The sequence below is a fragment of the Mycena indigotica genome (genome assembly GCF_014461135.1).
Source record: "Mycena indigotica strain 171206Taipei chromosome Unknown Mind.scaff0001, whole genome shotgun sequence".
In the NCBI taxonomy this organism is placed as follows: Eukaryota; Fungi; Basidiomycota; class Agaricomycetes; order Agaricales; family Mycenaceae; genus Mycena; species Mycena indigotica.
The window spans coordinates 5,226,451-5,242,977 of NW_023503000.1; the positions used below are offsets into that span (position 1 = coordinate 5,226,451).

The following is a 16,527-nucleotide window of genomic DNA, read 5'->3' on the forward strand; positions in this document are numbered from 1 at the left end:
CCCGGTGGCTCCGGTCGTGCCACCCCGGCCCGCGCGCCCCGCTCCGGCGCCTCCAGCTCCCGTCCCTATGGAGTTGGATCGCACCAGGGCTCGGGGTGCCCCTCGTCGCGCCTGCTTCAGGTGCGGCGACCCAAACCATCTCGCCGGGATTGCCCCCTCCCCGCCGATGTCCGCTCAATGGACATCCTCGACGAGGTGATCCAACAACTCGGTGACGAGATGTTAGCGGAGTTGATCGCCCGCTACACGGACACAGCTGCCCTGCCGGAGACGGCAGCGGCGGGTCGATGGCCGGAGAGGATTTTGCCCCCGCGACGAGTGACTGGTGTGCCCTCGTTCGCGTCTATAAATCGTTTTGCCTCTTTTGTATGATGAATGCAGTTCCTTGCCCTACAATGAGCCCGAAACGAAAGACACACCCTCTCCTGCCCCCGCCTCGACTCCGTCTCCGACTCCGCCCCGACTCCGGTCATCGTCCTCCGCCGCCTCACTGCCTGGGAAAAGAAACTGCCCAAGCAGTACACCGTTGCCGCTGCCCCTGGGGCGAACTCCCTCCACCTCCCGTTAGAGCTCGAGTCCACCACCAGCGCTGAAGCTCTCACTCTCTGGGCTTGTCGACTGTGGTGCCACCTCCGACTTCATTGACACGAACTATGTTGCTCGGAATGGCATTCCGGTCCGCACCCTCGATCAGCCGATTCCGGTTTTCAATGTCGATGGCACCCCCAATGACGCTGGCTCCATCAAACAGATCGCGGACTTGGTCCTGCGCTACAAGGGCCATGCCGAACGAGTTCAGCTGGCCGTCACCCATCTTGGCAAGCAAGACCTCATCCTGGGGTATTCCTGGTTGCGGAAACATAACCCAGAGATCAATTGGGAAACCAAGGAGGTCAAGATGACACGGTGCCCCCGCAATTGCTCGACCTGCCGTGAGGAAGAGCGGGTCGAACGGACCGAGTTGCGGCGACTCCGGTCGCTTCAGAAGCGTCTCCGCTCCGGCCCGTTCCCCTCGGTCTGCGCCATGGACCTTTCTGGGTCTGATGACGGAGACGACTCCGTCTCCGGTGACGACTCCGGCCTGCCTGATCTGACGCCGGACTCCGACGACGACGATGACGATGGTCAGCTTGAAGATGGTGACCGCATCTTCTACACCTCGTTCCGCCCCTCGGAGGAGATACGCGCTGGCAGTACTGTCTCGCAACGCCTGGCCGAAGCCTTCGCCAGGAACTCCGCCCCTCCGCCCTCCGAGATCCCGGACTGGGCTAAGGAGTTCCAGGACGTCTTCAACAAGGAGTCCTTCGACACGCTACCGGAGCGGAGAGCCTGGGACCACGCCATTGAACTCGTCCCCGACGCTAAGCCCACCAACTGCAAAGTGTACCCCATCTCGCCCCTCGAGCAACGCGAGCTCGACGCGTTCATCGAGGAAGGGCTTTCGACGGGCCGGATTCGCCCCTCCAAGTCTCCGATGGCGTCTCCGGTCTTCTTCGTCAAGAAGAAGGACGGCGGACTCCGCTCGTCCAGGACTACCGTGCTCTCAATGCGATGACTGTCAAAAACCGGTACCCCCTTCCGCTGATCAACGACCTCATCAACCGGCTCAAAGGCGCTCGTTACTTCACCAAACTTCGGCGTCCGTTGGGGCTTCAACAACGTCCGGATCAAGGAAGGTGACGAGTGGAAAGCGGCTTTCCGGACTAACCGAGGCCTGTTCGAGCCCTTGGTGATGTATTTCGGCCTGACAAACTCTCCCAGACGTTCCAAACGATGATGAATGACATTTTTCAGGACCTCATCCTCTCCGGAGACGTCATGATCTACCTTGACGACATCTTGATCGCCCATTCCGACCTCCGGAAACACCGGCAGATCGTTCAGGAGGTCTTGCGGCGACTCCGAGAGCACAAGTTGTACCTCCCGAGCGGAGAAGTGCGACTTGAAAAATCGTCAATCGAGTACCTCGGAGTCATCATCTCCCACAACCACGTCGAAATGGACCCCGTCAAGGTCGCAGGCGTCTCCGCTTGGCCGACTCCGGAAAACAAGAAGGACATTCAGCAGTTCCTCGGGTTCGCTAACTTCTACCGCAGGTTCATTCGGGACTTCTCGACCCTTTGCGCCCTCTTTTCGTGCTCACCAAGAAGGACCAGCAATGGACTTGGGGCGACGCGGAGGCCTCCGCGTTCCAAGCGATCAAGGACGCGGTCACCTCGGAACCGGTCCTGGCGATTCCGGACGACACACGGCCTTTCCGACTCGAGGCGGACAGCTCTGATTATGCGACGGGGCGGTTCTTTCACAATCCGCCCCGGACGGGAAGTGGCACCCTGTAGCATTCTATTCCAAAAGCTTAAATGATGTCCAGCGCAACTACGAAATCCACGACAAGGAGATGCTCGCGATCATCCCGCACTCGAGGAATATAGACACTTCCTCGAGGGCGCCGCGCACCCTGTCGAGATTTGGACTGACCATAAGAATTTGGAGTACTTCAGGAAGACGCAACACCTCAACCGGAGACAGGCCCGGTGGTCTCTGTACCTCTCCCGGTTCGACTTCACGCTGCACCACAAACCCGGCCGCGATATGGGTCGGCCTGACGCCCTCTCCCGGAGACCCGACCACGGAGTCGATTCCGACAACTCCGACGTCGTCCTTCTGCGGCCTGAACTCTTCCACGTCCGCGCACTCGAGGGCGTTTCCGTTTCCGGTCCCGGCTCTGAACTCCTCCGTGACATCCGTGATGCCCTCTCCGGTGAGCCTGACCTGGAGGAGCCCGTCGCACTAGCGGCCCGGCAACTTCTTAAGGTTCAAGGCCAAGCTCGAGGCCCCGGCTCCTCACGTTCTGACGAGTGGGCCGTCTCCGGCGGTCTTCTCCATTTCCGAGGAAAGATCGTCGTACCAAAAGACAAGGACCTCCGGGAGCGCATCATCGAGCTCTGCCATGACACCCGAGTCGCCGGACACGCAGGTCGTTTCAAGACCCTGGAGTTGGTCTCCCGGAACTACTGGTGGCCTCAGATGTCTCGCCATATCGGCCGATATGTTGCGACCTGTGACTTGTGCTGTCGCACCAAGGCACTCCGGAGACTGCCCCCACGGAGAACTGCACCCCACGGAAACGCCTCCGGAGCGTTGGCATACCGTCTCCGTCGACTTCATCGTAGAGCTTCCCGAAGCCCATGGGTACGACGCGATCATGGTCGTCGTTGACACCCTCGGAAAGCGCGCCCACTTCTCAGAGTGTCATACGACGGTCGATGCAGTAGGGGCAGCCCGCCTCTACTACCGGAATGTCTGGCGGCACCATGGGACTCCGGAGAAGTACGTCTCCGACCCGGCTCGCAGTTCATCGCGGACTTCACCCGAGAACTTTGGCATCTAATCGGCATCAAGCCCGCCCACGTCCACCGCGTACCACCCGCAGACAGACGGTCAGACAGAGCGCGTCAACCAGGAGCTGGAGCAGTACTTGCGGATCTTCACCAACTACCAGCAGGACGACTGGGATGAGCTGATTCCGGCCGCGGAGTTCGCCTCACAACAACCACGTTCACTCCTCCACGCAGCAGGTCCCCTTCATGACGGACACGGGACGGCTCCCGCGCATGGGCTTCGAACCCGGAGTCCGTTCCGCCATGGAGTCAGTGAACGAGTTCCGCGACCGGATCGCCACTGGTGTTGCTGAAGCCAAGGCCCGCTCACTAAGGCCAAAGAGGAGTACAAGCGCTACTACGACCGGAGACGGACTCCGTCTCCGGAGTTTAAGGTTGGCGACCGTGTTTGGCTGGATGCCTCTGACATCAGGACGACTCGCCCCTCGGAAAAGTTCTCCCATCGCCGCCTTGGGCCGTTCAAGATAGTCGCGGAGATCAGCAAAGGTGCCTACAAGCTCGACCTCCCGCCCCGCTACTCGAAGCTCCACCCGGTCTTCCCCGTCGTCAAGCTCGAGCTCGCTCAGGACGACCCCTTCGACGGACGCCCCGGCTACGACCAGCCCCCTCCGGACCTCGAGGACGGAGTCCCGGAGTGGGAAGTAGAGGAAATCCTGGACGCAAGGGTGAGGTATAAGCGGCTGAACTACTTCGTCAGATGGAAAGGCTACGACGCATCGCACGACCAATGGGTCCGCTTCGACCGCGTCTTCGCCCGGAGAAAATTGCGGAGTTCTATCGTAAGTACCCTGGCAAGCCACGACACATCGCCTCCGCGACCTTCGACTCGATTCCGTTCCGGTCTATGCGTCGGGACGCCGCATTCAAAGGGGGTGATGTCAGGGGAACCTCCCTTTCGGCCCCTCGGAGACGCCTCCGATTCCGGTCCGACTCCGGTTCCGTCTCCGGTCCGGCCCTCCATCTCGCCCGCACAATCACCGATCCGTCAACGCCCTCCCGACGGTCGCCCTGGGACCTCGCCTGCGACGCCGCCCAGGCCTTCTGTGCCCGACAGCGGCAGCTACGGACAAGCAGTATATAGTCAGCTACCTAGCAGGCGGACCCTTAGAGTTTCTTCTCTTTGGATCCTCCCCTGCTAGGTCAGCTTCATTTGTATTCGCTTACCAATGTTCACGCTTTGGATCCTCCCCTGCTAGGACCTTGATCTCAGGCCTCCGGGGTTGCCCTTACAATTCGGGTCTTCCATCCCTGCCTCCATACCACTATATGTGCTGATAAGGTCGCAACTGAGCACTGATAAGACCCGATGCCCCCTTATCTGAACTTATCAGCTTAGATAGTAGACCTTATTCGGGCTTGTTCGACCTGATGATCCCATCAGGTCCTGGAAGGTCCTTATAAGGATTTTCTGAGTTTTCCGACAATGGCAATGAGCGCTCGTTTCACTTGAGGTTGGTACTGGAGGATACCGATACTGTGCGCAAAGAGGAGAAAAAAGGGGGGGGGCGAATTTGGTGCATAGTAAACAGCGTGAGTGCGCAGCCTTGTGAGTGCCTCCCTCAATCCGAGTCGGCGTTGGACACTGGCCTACATTGGCGGTCTCGAGCCCTGCTCATATCCACGCTGTCCCGGGAATAGCGGGGTCGGGTCGGGAAGGCATTGGCGTCCATCATAACGGAAGGGAACCTCGGGGTCGCAACATATGCAAGCAACGAGGATCATCACTTTGTTGACAAGAATTATTGCAAGCCCTTGCTTTGGAAGGAGACACAGTAGTGCAGTAGTGGCCTTTAGTCTGTGCGCTGGTCTTTGCATATTTTCCCAGTCTTCGATGGACTTGGATCGTGCTGGCTGCCACTGAGAGACAGAAACAAGTCGAACGCGAGAGTCAGAATGTCAAAGTGGGAGCCACTTCAGACAACTTAGATTGCCGCTCTCCTCTGGTTCAGGCGCCTTTGCGCCGAAGTGTGTAGTTTCGAGGCTGTAGTCCATCTAAAAGAGTGTTTTGTTTGGCGGGATGTAAACTCTCAAAGCGCTTTGACATGACATTGTCACAGTGACAGCCCTTGTACCCAATCCGTCAACCACGAGGTGGCTGATCTCTCTCCCTTGAATTTTCCTCCCATCCGTTATCCTCTCCGCTGTAATCGTCTGGCCGTTCTTTCTCTCCGCCCACACTTCTGGCGGGCCCAACCTCACACCATGTGTGGCCACGACCATCTCCTCTCCCCCCCACCAACTCCCCGCAATGGCCGTCGTCGCAGTGCAGACATTGGTGGCCTGAGTCTTGCCACCAGAAACGGAGGTCTCCATGGTCAGGGCTGGCTCGGCCATTCGGAGCAACTCCAGTGCGTTCTCGTCGTCCTTACACTATTTCTCCCTCTCATTGCTCTTTTCCCCAGAACCCGATACGCTGAGTTGCTCAGCGACATGTACACCCAAACTCTCAACGCAGTTAATAATCACACAGAAGACTGGTCAGTTACTTCCTTCAGCCGCCGTAATATCGCCTTACTTCCCTCTTCCTAGCTCCCAACCACGTCTGGCAGCAGAAAGTCGTGCGGGCCTTATCGCCAAGCTCGATGGGTGGAATTTTGAGCCACAGTCTCTTCCCAGTGAAGACCACGTTGCTGAGTGTGCTGTTCTCATCTTCGAGGCGCTTTTCCGTATCAAGGGCCTGCAAGAAGCTGTTGGCGTTTCACTCGGTCAGCATTCTCGTCGTTTACCTCCATGCCACCAATCTTTTTACAGACCAAATTTCCCCGTTTATCCAGCATCTCCGACACATCTACCGGTGGCAGAACTCGTACCACAACTTCGAGCACGCAGTCGATGTGTTGCAGGCGACCTACCATTACCTATGCGCTGCCGGCGTCGTCCCTCCTGTTAGTATCCTCGCCAAAGATAGCCACGCGACGCCCACGAAACCCAAAGCGTGGCAGTCACGGCGTCCGTTCGACTCAGGTCCGCTTGTTACCGTGCTTGATCCCACCGACCTATTTGTTTTGATGGTCGCTGCGATTGGCCACGACGCCGGCCATCCTGGTTTTACGAATCTCTTCATGCAAAACGCGGCGGCTCCCTTGAGCGCTGTTTACGATGGGAAAAGTGCCCTGGAGCAGATGCATGTTGCTTTGCTAATACGTGTGATGCGTGCCCATGGTATGGCTGGAATTCTGGACGGATCGGACGACAATACCAGCGACCGAAACCGCGGTCGGCGGGCGAGGAAGCTTCTCTTCGACACTGTGCTTGCCACAGACATGCGGGTTCATGCCGCATTCATGGAGCGATTTTCCAATATTGTCGCTGGCCAAGGAGATCTCAGTCTCGACAACCGGCGCACAACTCTGTGTCAGGCGCTCATTAAGTGTGCTGATATCAGCAATCCCGTCAGTAGTCTTCATGTTTACCGATGATCTCCAGACTGAATTGTGATGCAGTCACGGCCCTATTACATATCGCAGCATTGGGCGGTTGCGTTACAGCGCGAGTGGAATGCTCAGGCAGCGCTCGAGGCCCACCATGCCTTGCCTCGCACCGTGGAATCTTCGTCTCATCCGATGCAAGCGGCCTCGTCACAGATGTTCTTTATCCCCACCTTCGTCAAGCCCCTCCTCGATCTGGTCGTCCAAGCATTGGCAGGTTTGTGTCATTATTCATTTGACCTGTCAATGGTTGTAACTATTGGGTAGAAATGCACCCGTATGTTGCTCAATGCGACCTCAATCTCGCGCTTTGGAAAGCACGTACAGCAATCTTAAAAGCTTCCGAAGCGCGGGAGACGATTTCGGAGGCAAAAGTGGTATCGACATCGCAAGTCCAAATGCCCAAATCCCCATCCGCTCGCACGACTCCACTCGAATTGACTACCCGTGTCCCAATGTATTCTCGACAACCAGACGACTACAATACCGTGTTTCCGCTTACACTTCCGCCCGCCCATGCACGAACACCACCGGTTAGAGGCTCCCTTGATACTCAATTTTCATGGTCACGAGCCTCAACTGCATCGCCAATACCCCCTCCGTCTTCTTCCTCCCGTGCCCCATCGACTACTTCTACATCGCCTTCCGAAGAAGATTTGGAGTCCGAAGCGTCGTTTGTGTTTTCGCCGACTAGTCAGGGAACGAGCACGACTAGCGCCAGCCCTGCGCCAGGCGGGTCGGACGACGATAGTCAAAGTGACAGTACCGTTGTTCCGCCGCTAGATGATGGGACTGCAGCGATTCGGGCAGCAGCAGAGAGAGCCGGTCTTCGGTGTGGGCGACATGCGCAACACCATCGGAATTCGTGGAGCCCACAGCTGTTGAGGGATAATTGGGGAAGTCTGAATGCGGGGGTCTCGTGACATGTACACAAAGAGGAGGAAGTGGAGGGCGGTCTTCGGGTATAGAGAAGACGATTGCGTGTCGGGCCTAGTGGGTGTCCACAGCGGGCAGCACCCATTATGACACGACATGAACGAAAAAGCCAAGGACGCAAACAAAACCTCATTCGCAACGACAAGCCGTATTCTCATGGACGAGACACGTACCCACCGCAAGCAGACATCTTTCTCTTTTTTTTCTTCGACTTCAAGTTTCGCCCTAATCCGCGCTTCCTTTTCTTGTATTCCCCTCCTTTTTTTTTCTTGTTTGTTGAGTGTGGCCGTGGCTTATCTATTCCCTCCCCCTTTACCCCGTCTCGTTTTTGGCGCAAGCGATACTTGTAGCTAGCAATTGGTGTATCATCTATAGTTGTATTTGTATTTGTTGGGTTTTGCGTGATTGAATTTTGGCAAAAGAAGAAAAAAAATTAACTCCCAAAAGAGCTTGCTTCGACAGTACTTTTTGAATTTGAATTTTGCGGGCTTTTGCTCAGAGTTGCCTGGTCGCTGTGCGCAGCGCAGAATGCTCCAAACGGATGCCGTCAAGGTCAAGACTCCCGTCGCTTCAGGCGGACCCGCTACTGCCAGCACGGTACATCAGCAAGCTCGGCTGCCCTGAGCTTCCACGGACACTTTTGTCCTCTTCGGAGTGACATACATAAAATTGGTATGTCGTCCCGTCGTCCTTGCAGCTCACTTGCTTATGTCGCTTCCTTCAATAGGAACGATACAGAGAAGGTTAGTTGTCCTGTGTAATTCTGCCTCCAGCTTATCTAATAACCTGTTCCAGATTAGCATGGCCCCTGCACAAGGATGACACGCTAGTTCAGAGTGGCGCTCTACGGAGCACAATATTTTTCGAGTGTTTTCACTTCTTCCTGTTTCTTTTCTTTTTTTTTCTTGTTGCTACGCTACTTCTCTTTGCTTGTAGTCCATGTAAACTCAAGCTCACAATTCCTTTTTTTTTCACCGAGTAGAGACTTGGAATTGCTTCTTGCCGGAGTGGGTGATGATCCAATTCATCCAAAAAACTCACAGCAACATGAAAGGAAAGAGTGTAAGCAGTCACTTCCATCGAGTTTGTTGTCAATAAACAATAATGTAGAAGAGCTCTAGAGTACAAATTATTTCGACGAGTATGTTGAGGCTACGTATATTGAAATGAGCATTGAAGTCAAGTCCGATTGTGTTTAATCCACAGTGGCTGTAGGACCTCCTCCCGACCACTGGCAAGCTCGTTGAAAGTCTCCGCAGCTACTAATATCGTCCACCCAGTCGGCCGCCAAGATCCCCAGGTCATTACAGTCGGCGAATCATCCACGTCAACGGGTAGTAGACAAACCAGAGAATACATGTATGTCGTCCTTCATTCGCCCAGAGTACTGATATATAGTATCCGCCGGTGGGGGAGTTCGTGGAAAGGACAGTGATTCTAATGCAGCAGGGATAACAACATCAATTTCTATGAGGTTTGTGAGCCAGGTCGAAGACAGGCAAAGAAGTAGAAGTTACAGCGCATAGCTTGGCACTCCTTCACGGGCTGCGTATGTGTTGGGATGGGGAGAGCGCCGAGGGAAGCAATTGCGGAGCTGGCTTTCATCAGTTGACAACTTGAACTTTCCGAATCTAGCCTCGGCTTCGTCGTGAGGGATGATGTGGTTGCTGCTGCTGGCACGGAATAAGAAAGAGAAGCAAGTCAGTGGTGGTATGAAGGGCAGACGCGTGTCGTCACGGACACGAGTGAGTGATATGCAAGGAACCACTTTCGTTCTAAGTTCATGTAGTCTACAGGAATCGAGGAACGATATTGAAGTCGGTGTCGTCCTCACACACGATGGTACTTGTGTCCAGGTACCACTGTGGCTTCGGCACATCTTCCCACCCAAGCTCCTTGTAAATCTCGGCTGCTATGCGTGCGATATCATCCACCCACAGCGGCTTCTTGGGAGTCCGTGCCCTCTTCGACGAATACACACGGAAAATCTGAAAAATGCTGTTCGTACGATCATAGTCGACGCGTGAAATCCCCAAGTCATTGTAATGGGGACTGTCTCGGAAAACATCCGCGTCAACAGAGTTGGCTATATATTGTAGTATAGCACCGATTGAAAGCCATTTCGTCTTGTCGCGGAGTTCGGGATCAGGAATCTTGGACTGCATTTCGTCGAGTTTGTCGAGGGTGGGCTGCGCCTCGTTGGTCTGGCGGCGGAATGCAAAGCCGTAGACGAAGTTTGGCAGGGGGTAGCCTTGCATCTGCTGCGAACAAGGATAGTATTCGGTCGGGAGCTCATCGAAGGGTTGGTGCTCTCTCATGTACTCCAAGGTTAATTTCTGTGCATTTGATGAGCAAAAAGGTAGAGAGCGCCGAGAGGGGGATACGTGATTATAGGACGGATTCAGAGGCATCGACGTGGTGCTGGCTGAAGGGGTGTAGCGGCCGGGCTAGAATGAGGGGAGAAATTTTAGGGAAAAAACTCGAGTAAGTACAACTCCGGCACGGAAAGGTCGCTTGTGATGGCTGAATTGTCGCCGATTTGAATGAGTTGAGTGTTGTGGATCCGGACTAACAGAACGAGAGAAAGGTTGGGAGTCAAAAGGAAGTCGGGATTGGTGCTCCCAGAACGTGAACCAACGCTGTAATAAGTCTCTGGAGCGTACTCCTGCAACTGATATCTCGTAGTCAGACCGTGAAATTGGTCTCTGAGACGGTAAGAATCAAGTGAGATATGCGACTTATGTAAGCCGACCAGCTTGTCGAAAACCTCTCAATACGTTGAAGTTCAACACTTTCCGGAGTACTTATGCTGCTTGGTACCGGCGCTAAGCGACACATGTTCCACTATCAGAACATATGGCTGAGCCTCTCTATGCTGGATCCCTCTTCAACTCAACCGCATGAACTGTCAGGACGAGTACGGTGGTTACTAAGTCATGTCCTCGTTAGCAACCTTGTTACCTTTTCAAGTTGTCCTCGACGAGTTTTTGATTATTTAACCCTGCAAATTGGCCGCTCCGAGTCTGCTTCCTTACATAGTCGTCTATCAGCACATACTGGAATTGAGAAAGCGAGTGCGGTGGGCGCAAAAAAAGTTGGCGCCGAAAACCAACATCATGATGTAAATTTAGACTTGCTCTGTAACATCCAACTTGCACTACTTGACCCTGCCTGGCAGTACTTCAAGTTACGACCCGCTCTCCACTACTAAAAGCTCTCTCCAGACGACAATTTCGGCTGACCGTCCTTGAAAAACGTCTCAACTTGTGGGGCCGCACTCCTCACCGCCGTTGCAATATCCACCGCACTGTATCGGTCATTCGCCCTCAAACCGACCAAATCAACCTTGCTGAGCAGCGGGAATGGCTCACACCACTTCCCGATGTAGTCCTGCAACTTGAGCAGCGGGATCGGGGTGATGCATTCGTGAAAGCCAAGCTCCAGCCTGGAGACGAAATGCAATGCCGACTCTGCATCGGGGAAGCAAAGGCCGGTGTCGGGCGCAGTGCGGGGGGAGGCTGTCGGGGACGGGGAGGACGAGCCGCAGGTCTGGTATTCCCGCAAGGAAAGACACAACATGATGGAGCGACGAGTTTGCGCCTTGGAGATCGACTGTCGTCATGTAGCTGAGGATTCTGATGCACTGAAGAGTGCTAGGCAAGCGGTTGAGTGCATGCAGCAAGTAGGCAACATGTGTCGGTCCGGCGGTGAGTGTTACGATGGATTCAAGGGCACGGGATGGTAGCCGCTCGTGGAGAGGGGGAACTATGAGCTTCTCGAGACGAAGGTGTGTGATTTGCGGGTGACGGGCGAGGAAGGCATGCAGTTGGGCAGGCGTGATTCTGCTTTCATGAAGTGCGAGGGTGAGGAGAGTAGGAATTTCTGTTACAGCAAGGATGTCCGTTATTTCTTCTATCTGGAACGGCGCGCTGATAGAAAGGGCGCGAATTGGAAATGAGTTGAGGACATCAATCGTCCAAGCACGGACGTGCGGGAAGACCAAAATTTCGGAATGAATATTGAATGTCGACAAAGATTTGGCTCGCATTGCCGCGGGAGACAGGGCAGCAGCACTCAGCACCCTCGAAGGTTGTTGAGCCCGCCGCATAGGTCTACTCTTATGGTCGGTCCACCGGTCTCGGAAACTCTTCACGGTCAAGCTGCTGCACGATTTTTCCAGGAGCGAATTAAGGCAGTCCACAAAAGAGAGGGGGTTCAGATCCCCGGAAGAATCGTCCAAAAACTTTCGAGGATTGACATGCAATGTCGCGGAGTTGACGCTGGTCAGGGCCGCACATACTCGTGCCAATCTCTTCACATCTTGACCAAGTTGCATCGCATGGGGCAAAGTGCATGAGAGTGTCTGTACCGCATCGAGAAAAAGCGCAGTTTGCAAGGCAGCCAAAGCTTCCGTTCGGTGCTGTCCAATTGTAATGTTACACACTCCAGGGCTGAGGCTTTCGTAGACGCCGATTTGGCTGAGATAGAGTGGAAGGGCTAGGAGATGAAGCCGTTTGCAGAGAGTCGAGAGTGTGAATAGCAGATGAGGGTCCTCAAAGTGCGAAAAAACATCGAGCAGCAGTTCGTTGGGGAGTGAGAGCAGTGTCATCTTCAGCTTATGTCAGCCAAGTGATGCGACAAGGATTTCCCAAAAAAAAATACATCTTCTCTTGAGTACAGCAAAAATAACCCAATTAGCGACTCCAATATAACACACTCATGCCAGACCATTGAGCTTCTTCGCAACGTTGAACGCATCGCCCTTCTCAACAAAATCAAGCAAAATGAAGTTGGGCGAGCGGTTGCCTGCAAGTGGGGAACATCCGTTGACGTTAGCCATAATCCTATCAAGCAATAAGTACATCGCCATGAGCCAGAAAGAACAGAAAACATACGATTCTACTCCGTTGGTCCGGTCAGCGTTGTCTGGGTCGGAAACGATAATGCCTTCGCCGAAGAGGTCACCGAAGATGGAGGGCACGAGGTTCTTGTTGAGCGAGTGGTTGATCATGTACATGTGGTCAATGTCGGCGAGAGGCCCACCGCTGCGGTCGATCTTGCAGGGGAAGTTTGCGTCCGTGACGGAGAAGGGAGTTTCCCAGATCTAGAAACGATTAGGAAAAAAAAGTTGATGGAAAAAAAGCGACTTCACCATTTGGAACTCGGGGAGGATGAAGGGGACGGACTCAGGGCCCTCAGCGTTGGCATCCATGAAGACAACGACACGTTTGCCGCTGTCGATCATTTCTCCGAGAGTTGGCCACTCTGATTGCTTGACGGGGATTGACTTGGGCACGAATGCGAGGTCGGTCATGCCCGCCTCATCGAACGCGGGTTTCCAGACTTTGGCAGGGCTGACACCCTCGGGATTGGTGAAGATGAGGGTGAGGACCTCGTTAGGGTTGGCATCAAGGAAGGTCTTGACTGTCTTGAGATAGTTGACGACCGAGCCACCGTCAAAGAGGATGCAGCCTGCAGTTTCCGGTGAATGAATGGGAAATATAGAGGAATAAACACGCACTGGTATGGCAGAAGTGGAGCACGCCATCCTTCATATGTGATTGGGCTTGTAAAGCCCTCACACCAAGATTCAATTGGCTCGGGATATCGATAGTCTGGTCGCGAGAAACTGTCGTTGCGTTAGAAGCGTAAAAGGTTGCACTGAAAATAACGCACGAGCTAGTTTATCCTTGCTGAAAGCAAAGGAATCGTGCGAGCCAATGAAGGTGACATTGCCGTAGCTACGGTTGCAGAGTTCAGGGCTGCCATTGCAGGTAGTCGCGCTAAGTCGAGTTATTAGTGCATTCCTGTAGAAAAAAACGCGCTCATCACGCACCGTCTCTTGGGGATCGTCGCAGCAAGCGCGAGAGTCGCGAACGACACAAGACTCCAAATAGATCGTGAAAACATATTTTGTGTGCTGGTTGAGTTGAATTGGGGCGTTGGATAAGAGAAGATTGTTGAAAAAATGAAACCAAAATGTGTGCCAGCACAAAGAATACGAAGAAGAGGAAATAGAAGAGAAAGAGGTTTGGCGGGGGGAAGAAACGCAACCAGAGATGAAGGGCTTGGCGGCGCTCATTATAAGGCGGATCGTTTGATCTTGGCAGATGCGTTGCTCACGGGCCCACGGGGCATGGGCTCAAACGTTGTGAAGAAATTGAAGGAGGTCAGGGGGCGAACAGCCACACTGTTGCTCATCCACCAGTTCGCATCGCGAGTTCGGTTGTCCTCGCTGCTTGAACTAGGCGCAATGCAGCACGATGAACTTGAAGGTTTAGTTGCACGGCGCCGAATCCCGATGTAATTTGTGGTGGTGGTTAGTTGTTGCGTTGCCGCGACCGTAACCAGTGCCAATCAGGTTGCGGCGTGATCTAAACTTTCCCGGTTCCGCATCGAAACACCTCAAAATATGTATGTAGTCGACCGTTCTTAGCAAACACGAAAGTAGGATCTGGTGATGAGCCCAAAGAGTTCTGATTTTCGCGGCAGAACTATCCAGCATCGCTCCTCCATGCTAAGACTACATTCTTCACTGCAACCTCGAGCTTTTCGACTCTTAAGTTTAAACGGTGATTATACTCTACTCGCGCTCATATAATAATAATGAACGGAGTAAACATATCTGTCTGGAAGACCGTACTACCTCTAAGGTGGCTGGATATTAATTCGATGACAAGGTGGCTGCAGTCGGCAGATGAACTTGCAACGCGAACAACTGGGAGTCAGGGAATTCGTGGAGCAGCGCTCAAAAACGCTTGCAGGGTTGATGATATTCTATGGAAGGCGAGGGTTTTCATGGTCGCCCTGACCCATTGTTGGCGTTGAAACGATGCTTGAGGATTGAGAAGGGTGCTTTGGCCAGTTGCGACATACGAGTTACGACCACCACATGGAGAGCGAGGAAATGCCCAATCAGCGATGATGAACCATTGGTAGGGTAGCAGTGTCTTCGTCGCCTCCTGGTGAACAAGTGTGCATCAAGGGCTTGGAGGATGAAAATGACCGACGAGCTCGCCCAGACGAAGGACGAGGTAACTGGAAGGAAGGCAGATGGTGAATTGGGCTGGTTAGGGCTATGATTGATGGTCTAATGTGAACAACAGCAGGAACCTTGTGGAGCTACAGTAGGGAAATCAGAGATCGTTTTGACGACATTTGAAAGAACTTGAAGAAGACGTCGGTGGAAGAACGTAAGTAAACTTGTTTCAACTGGATGCTGGCGATTGCAGTGACTTGGGATTGGCCCAGATACTTCAGCCTTTGTTGCGGTTGGTTTGAGTGGCAGGCCACTTGAAGCAGAGGTTTTGACGGTCGGAAAGTAGTCAATTGGAGTGTCCCAAGAACGTTTAGGTCAGGCGAGCGAGTGGAGATGGTGAAGGAATTTGGCGCAGTGGATGGTATATACTATTAAAGCAAGCAGACTCGGAGAGACAATCCGAGGTTCGTTGAATGGAACTCAAAAAGGCCACTAACGAGGACATCAGCCTCTCGCTCATGTGTGTGTAAAGCCTTTGACTCACTTGACCAAAGTTTCGGCAGAAAAATCTGTCTCAGAAAGCTTTCACTCTTGCTTGCACCCGCCGTACATGTATCCGAACTGATACTCCCGTTCCGCGATCACATGCGGTTTGTCTGAGAAAACGAAAAGTATAAAGGCCCAGTAAGCTCTATGGTGAAATCATGGGGGCCCCCGAGAAACGACTAACCTTCTACAGGTTTTGTCATTATTTTCGTCGCGAGGGACCGGCCGCGGCACAACCTCGGGGACTGGGCCTTTGCTTTAACCGTGGGTTAGGAAATTCCGACTCCGGGTCTAGCGTCGAGCCCTCGTCCAACCGGCTCGCAGACTCCCATTCGTCGGTGTCTAGTCCCAGTATCGCGTGTAGAACCGGCTGCCGCGAGAACCAGAATAGCCCGACCAGTGGTGGGTGGCGATACTGCCCGAGCGACAAGAACGTAGGCCATTGCAAGTTGGCAGCGTTGGGTTGGGTTTCTGTTCTCTTTTCAGGTACGCGACAACGGTCAGATTTCGGGACGGACCGGCCAACACCCGTGAGCTCGGGACTTGCGGTCTATGCTTTGGCGGCGTGGATGCGTCACTCATTGCAAGCGGATGGGTACTCGGGCCATGGTCAATGTTGGGGACTGGGTCCTTGCTTTAACCGTGGGTTAGGAAATTCCGATTCCGGGTATAGCGCTGAGCCCTCGTCCAACCGGCTCGTCAATCTCCACCCGTTCACGATCCTGACCGAGTATCCTGTGTAGCCGGCTGCCTGGAGAAAAGCTTGGTTGTGCGGGTGGTTGGTTGGCGAAATTGCCTACCGGAGTCTGAGCGACACCGTCTGGTCGTTTGCAAGTCGTGTATGTCCCCTTTCATTTCGATGTTCGTTTTGTTCTGACTTGTTTTATTCGCAGACCGGGCCAGGAGGTGATTCTTGCCGTCGGGAATGTCCCCTGGGGGCCTCACGGTCGCTCGGGGCACACGGCGGACCCGGCGTTCTCGAGTACTCCAGTACACAGCGAGTTGGCACTCCCCTCTGGTAAGCTTCATCGTTCTCGTCCTTTCAACTGCTGACGATTTGAGTCTAGTTAGCCGCGGACAATGTGAGCCGTCGTTGCTGTTCCCGAGGAAGGGTTACCAGCCCTCGTGCACCCTTGTCGTGGGCCTTGGGCTCAAGACCTTCGGGTCGACCAATCGCACGTTAATTGGCTTTAGGACTTCGATGAATCTATTTGTTCCAACGATTTATAAACTAAGA

General features: G+C 54.0%; 4 protein-coding genes across 4 annotated transcripts; 1 reads left to right on the forward strand and 3 right to left on the reverse strand.

Annotated features, from left to right (window-relative positions):
- Window positions 1-5,456: 5,456 nt before the first annotated feature.
- MIND_00146300 (High-affinity phosphodiesterase) lies at window positions 5,457-7,752 on the forward strand (the record flags this gene model as incomplete). Its single annotated transcript, XM_037358389.1, has 6 exons — window positions 5,457-5,749; window positions 5,804-5,878; window positions 5,931-6,106; window positions 6,153-6,793; window positions 6,845-7,046; window positions 7,097-7,752. The coding sequence occupies exons 1-6, from the start codon at window positions 5,604-5,606 to the stop codon at window positions 7,750-7,752; spliced, it is 1,896 nt and encodes a 631-aa protein (XP_037226299.1). The 5' UTR covers window positions 5,457-5,603.
- Window positions 7,753-9,555: 1,803 nt separating this feature from the next.
- Window positions 9,556-10,176, reverse strand: MIND_00146400 (uncharacterized protein; the record flags this gene model as incomplete). The annotated part of the gene is made up of 2 exons (XM_037358390.1): window positions 9,556-10,101; window positions 10,150-10,176. The coding sequence occupies 2 exons, from the start codon at window positions 10,174-10,176 to the stop codon at window positions 9,556-9,558; spliced, it is 573 nt and encodes a 190-aa protein (XP_037226300.1).
- A 956-nt stretch (window positions 10,177-11,132) lies between these two features.
- MIND_00146500 (F-box domain-containing protein) lies at window positions 11,133-12,374 on the reverse strand (the record flags this gene model as incomplete). Its single annotated transcript, XM_037358391.1, has 1 exon — window positions 11,133-12,374. The coding sequence occupies one exon, from the start codon at window positions 12,372-12,374 to the stop codon at window positions 11,133-11,135; it is 1,242 nt and encodes a 413-aa protein (XP_037226301.1).
- Window positions 12,375-12,482: 108 nt separating this feature from the next.
- MIND_00146600 (PLC-like phosphodiesterase) lies at window positions 12,483-13,675 on the reverse strand (the record flags this gene model as incomplete). The annotated part of the gene is made up of 6 exons (XM_037358392.1): window positions 12,483-12,609; window positions 12,661-12,869; window positions 12,918-13,237; window positions 13,287-13,394; window positions 13,442-13,548; window positions 13,602-13,675. The coding sequence occupies 6 exons, from the start codon at window positions 13,673-13,675 to the stop codon at window positions 12,483-12,485; spliced, it is 945 nt and encodes a 314-aa protein (XP_037226302.1).
- Window positions 13,676-16,527: the final 2,852 nt, after the last annotated feature.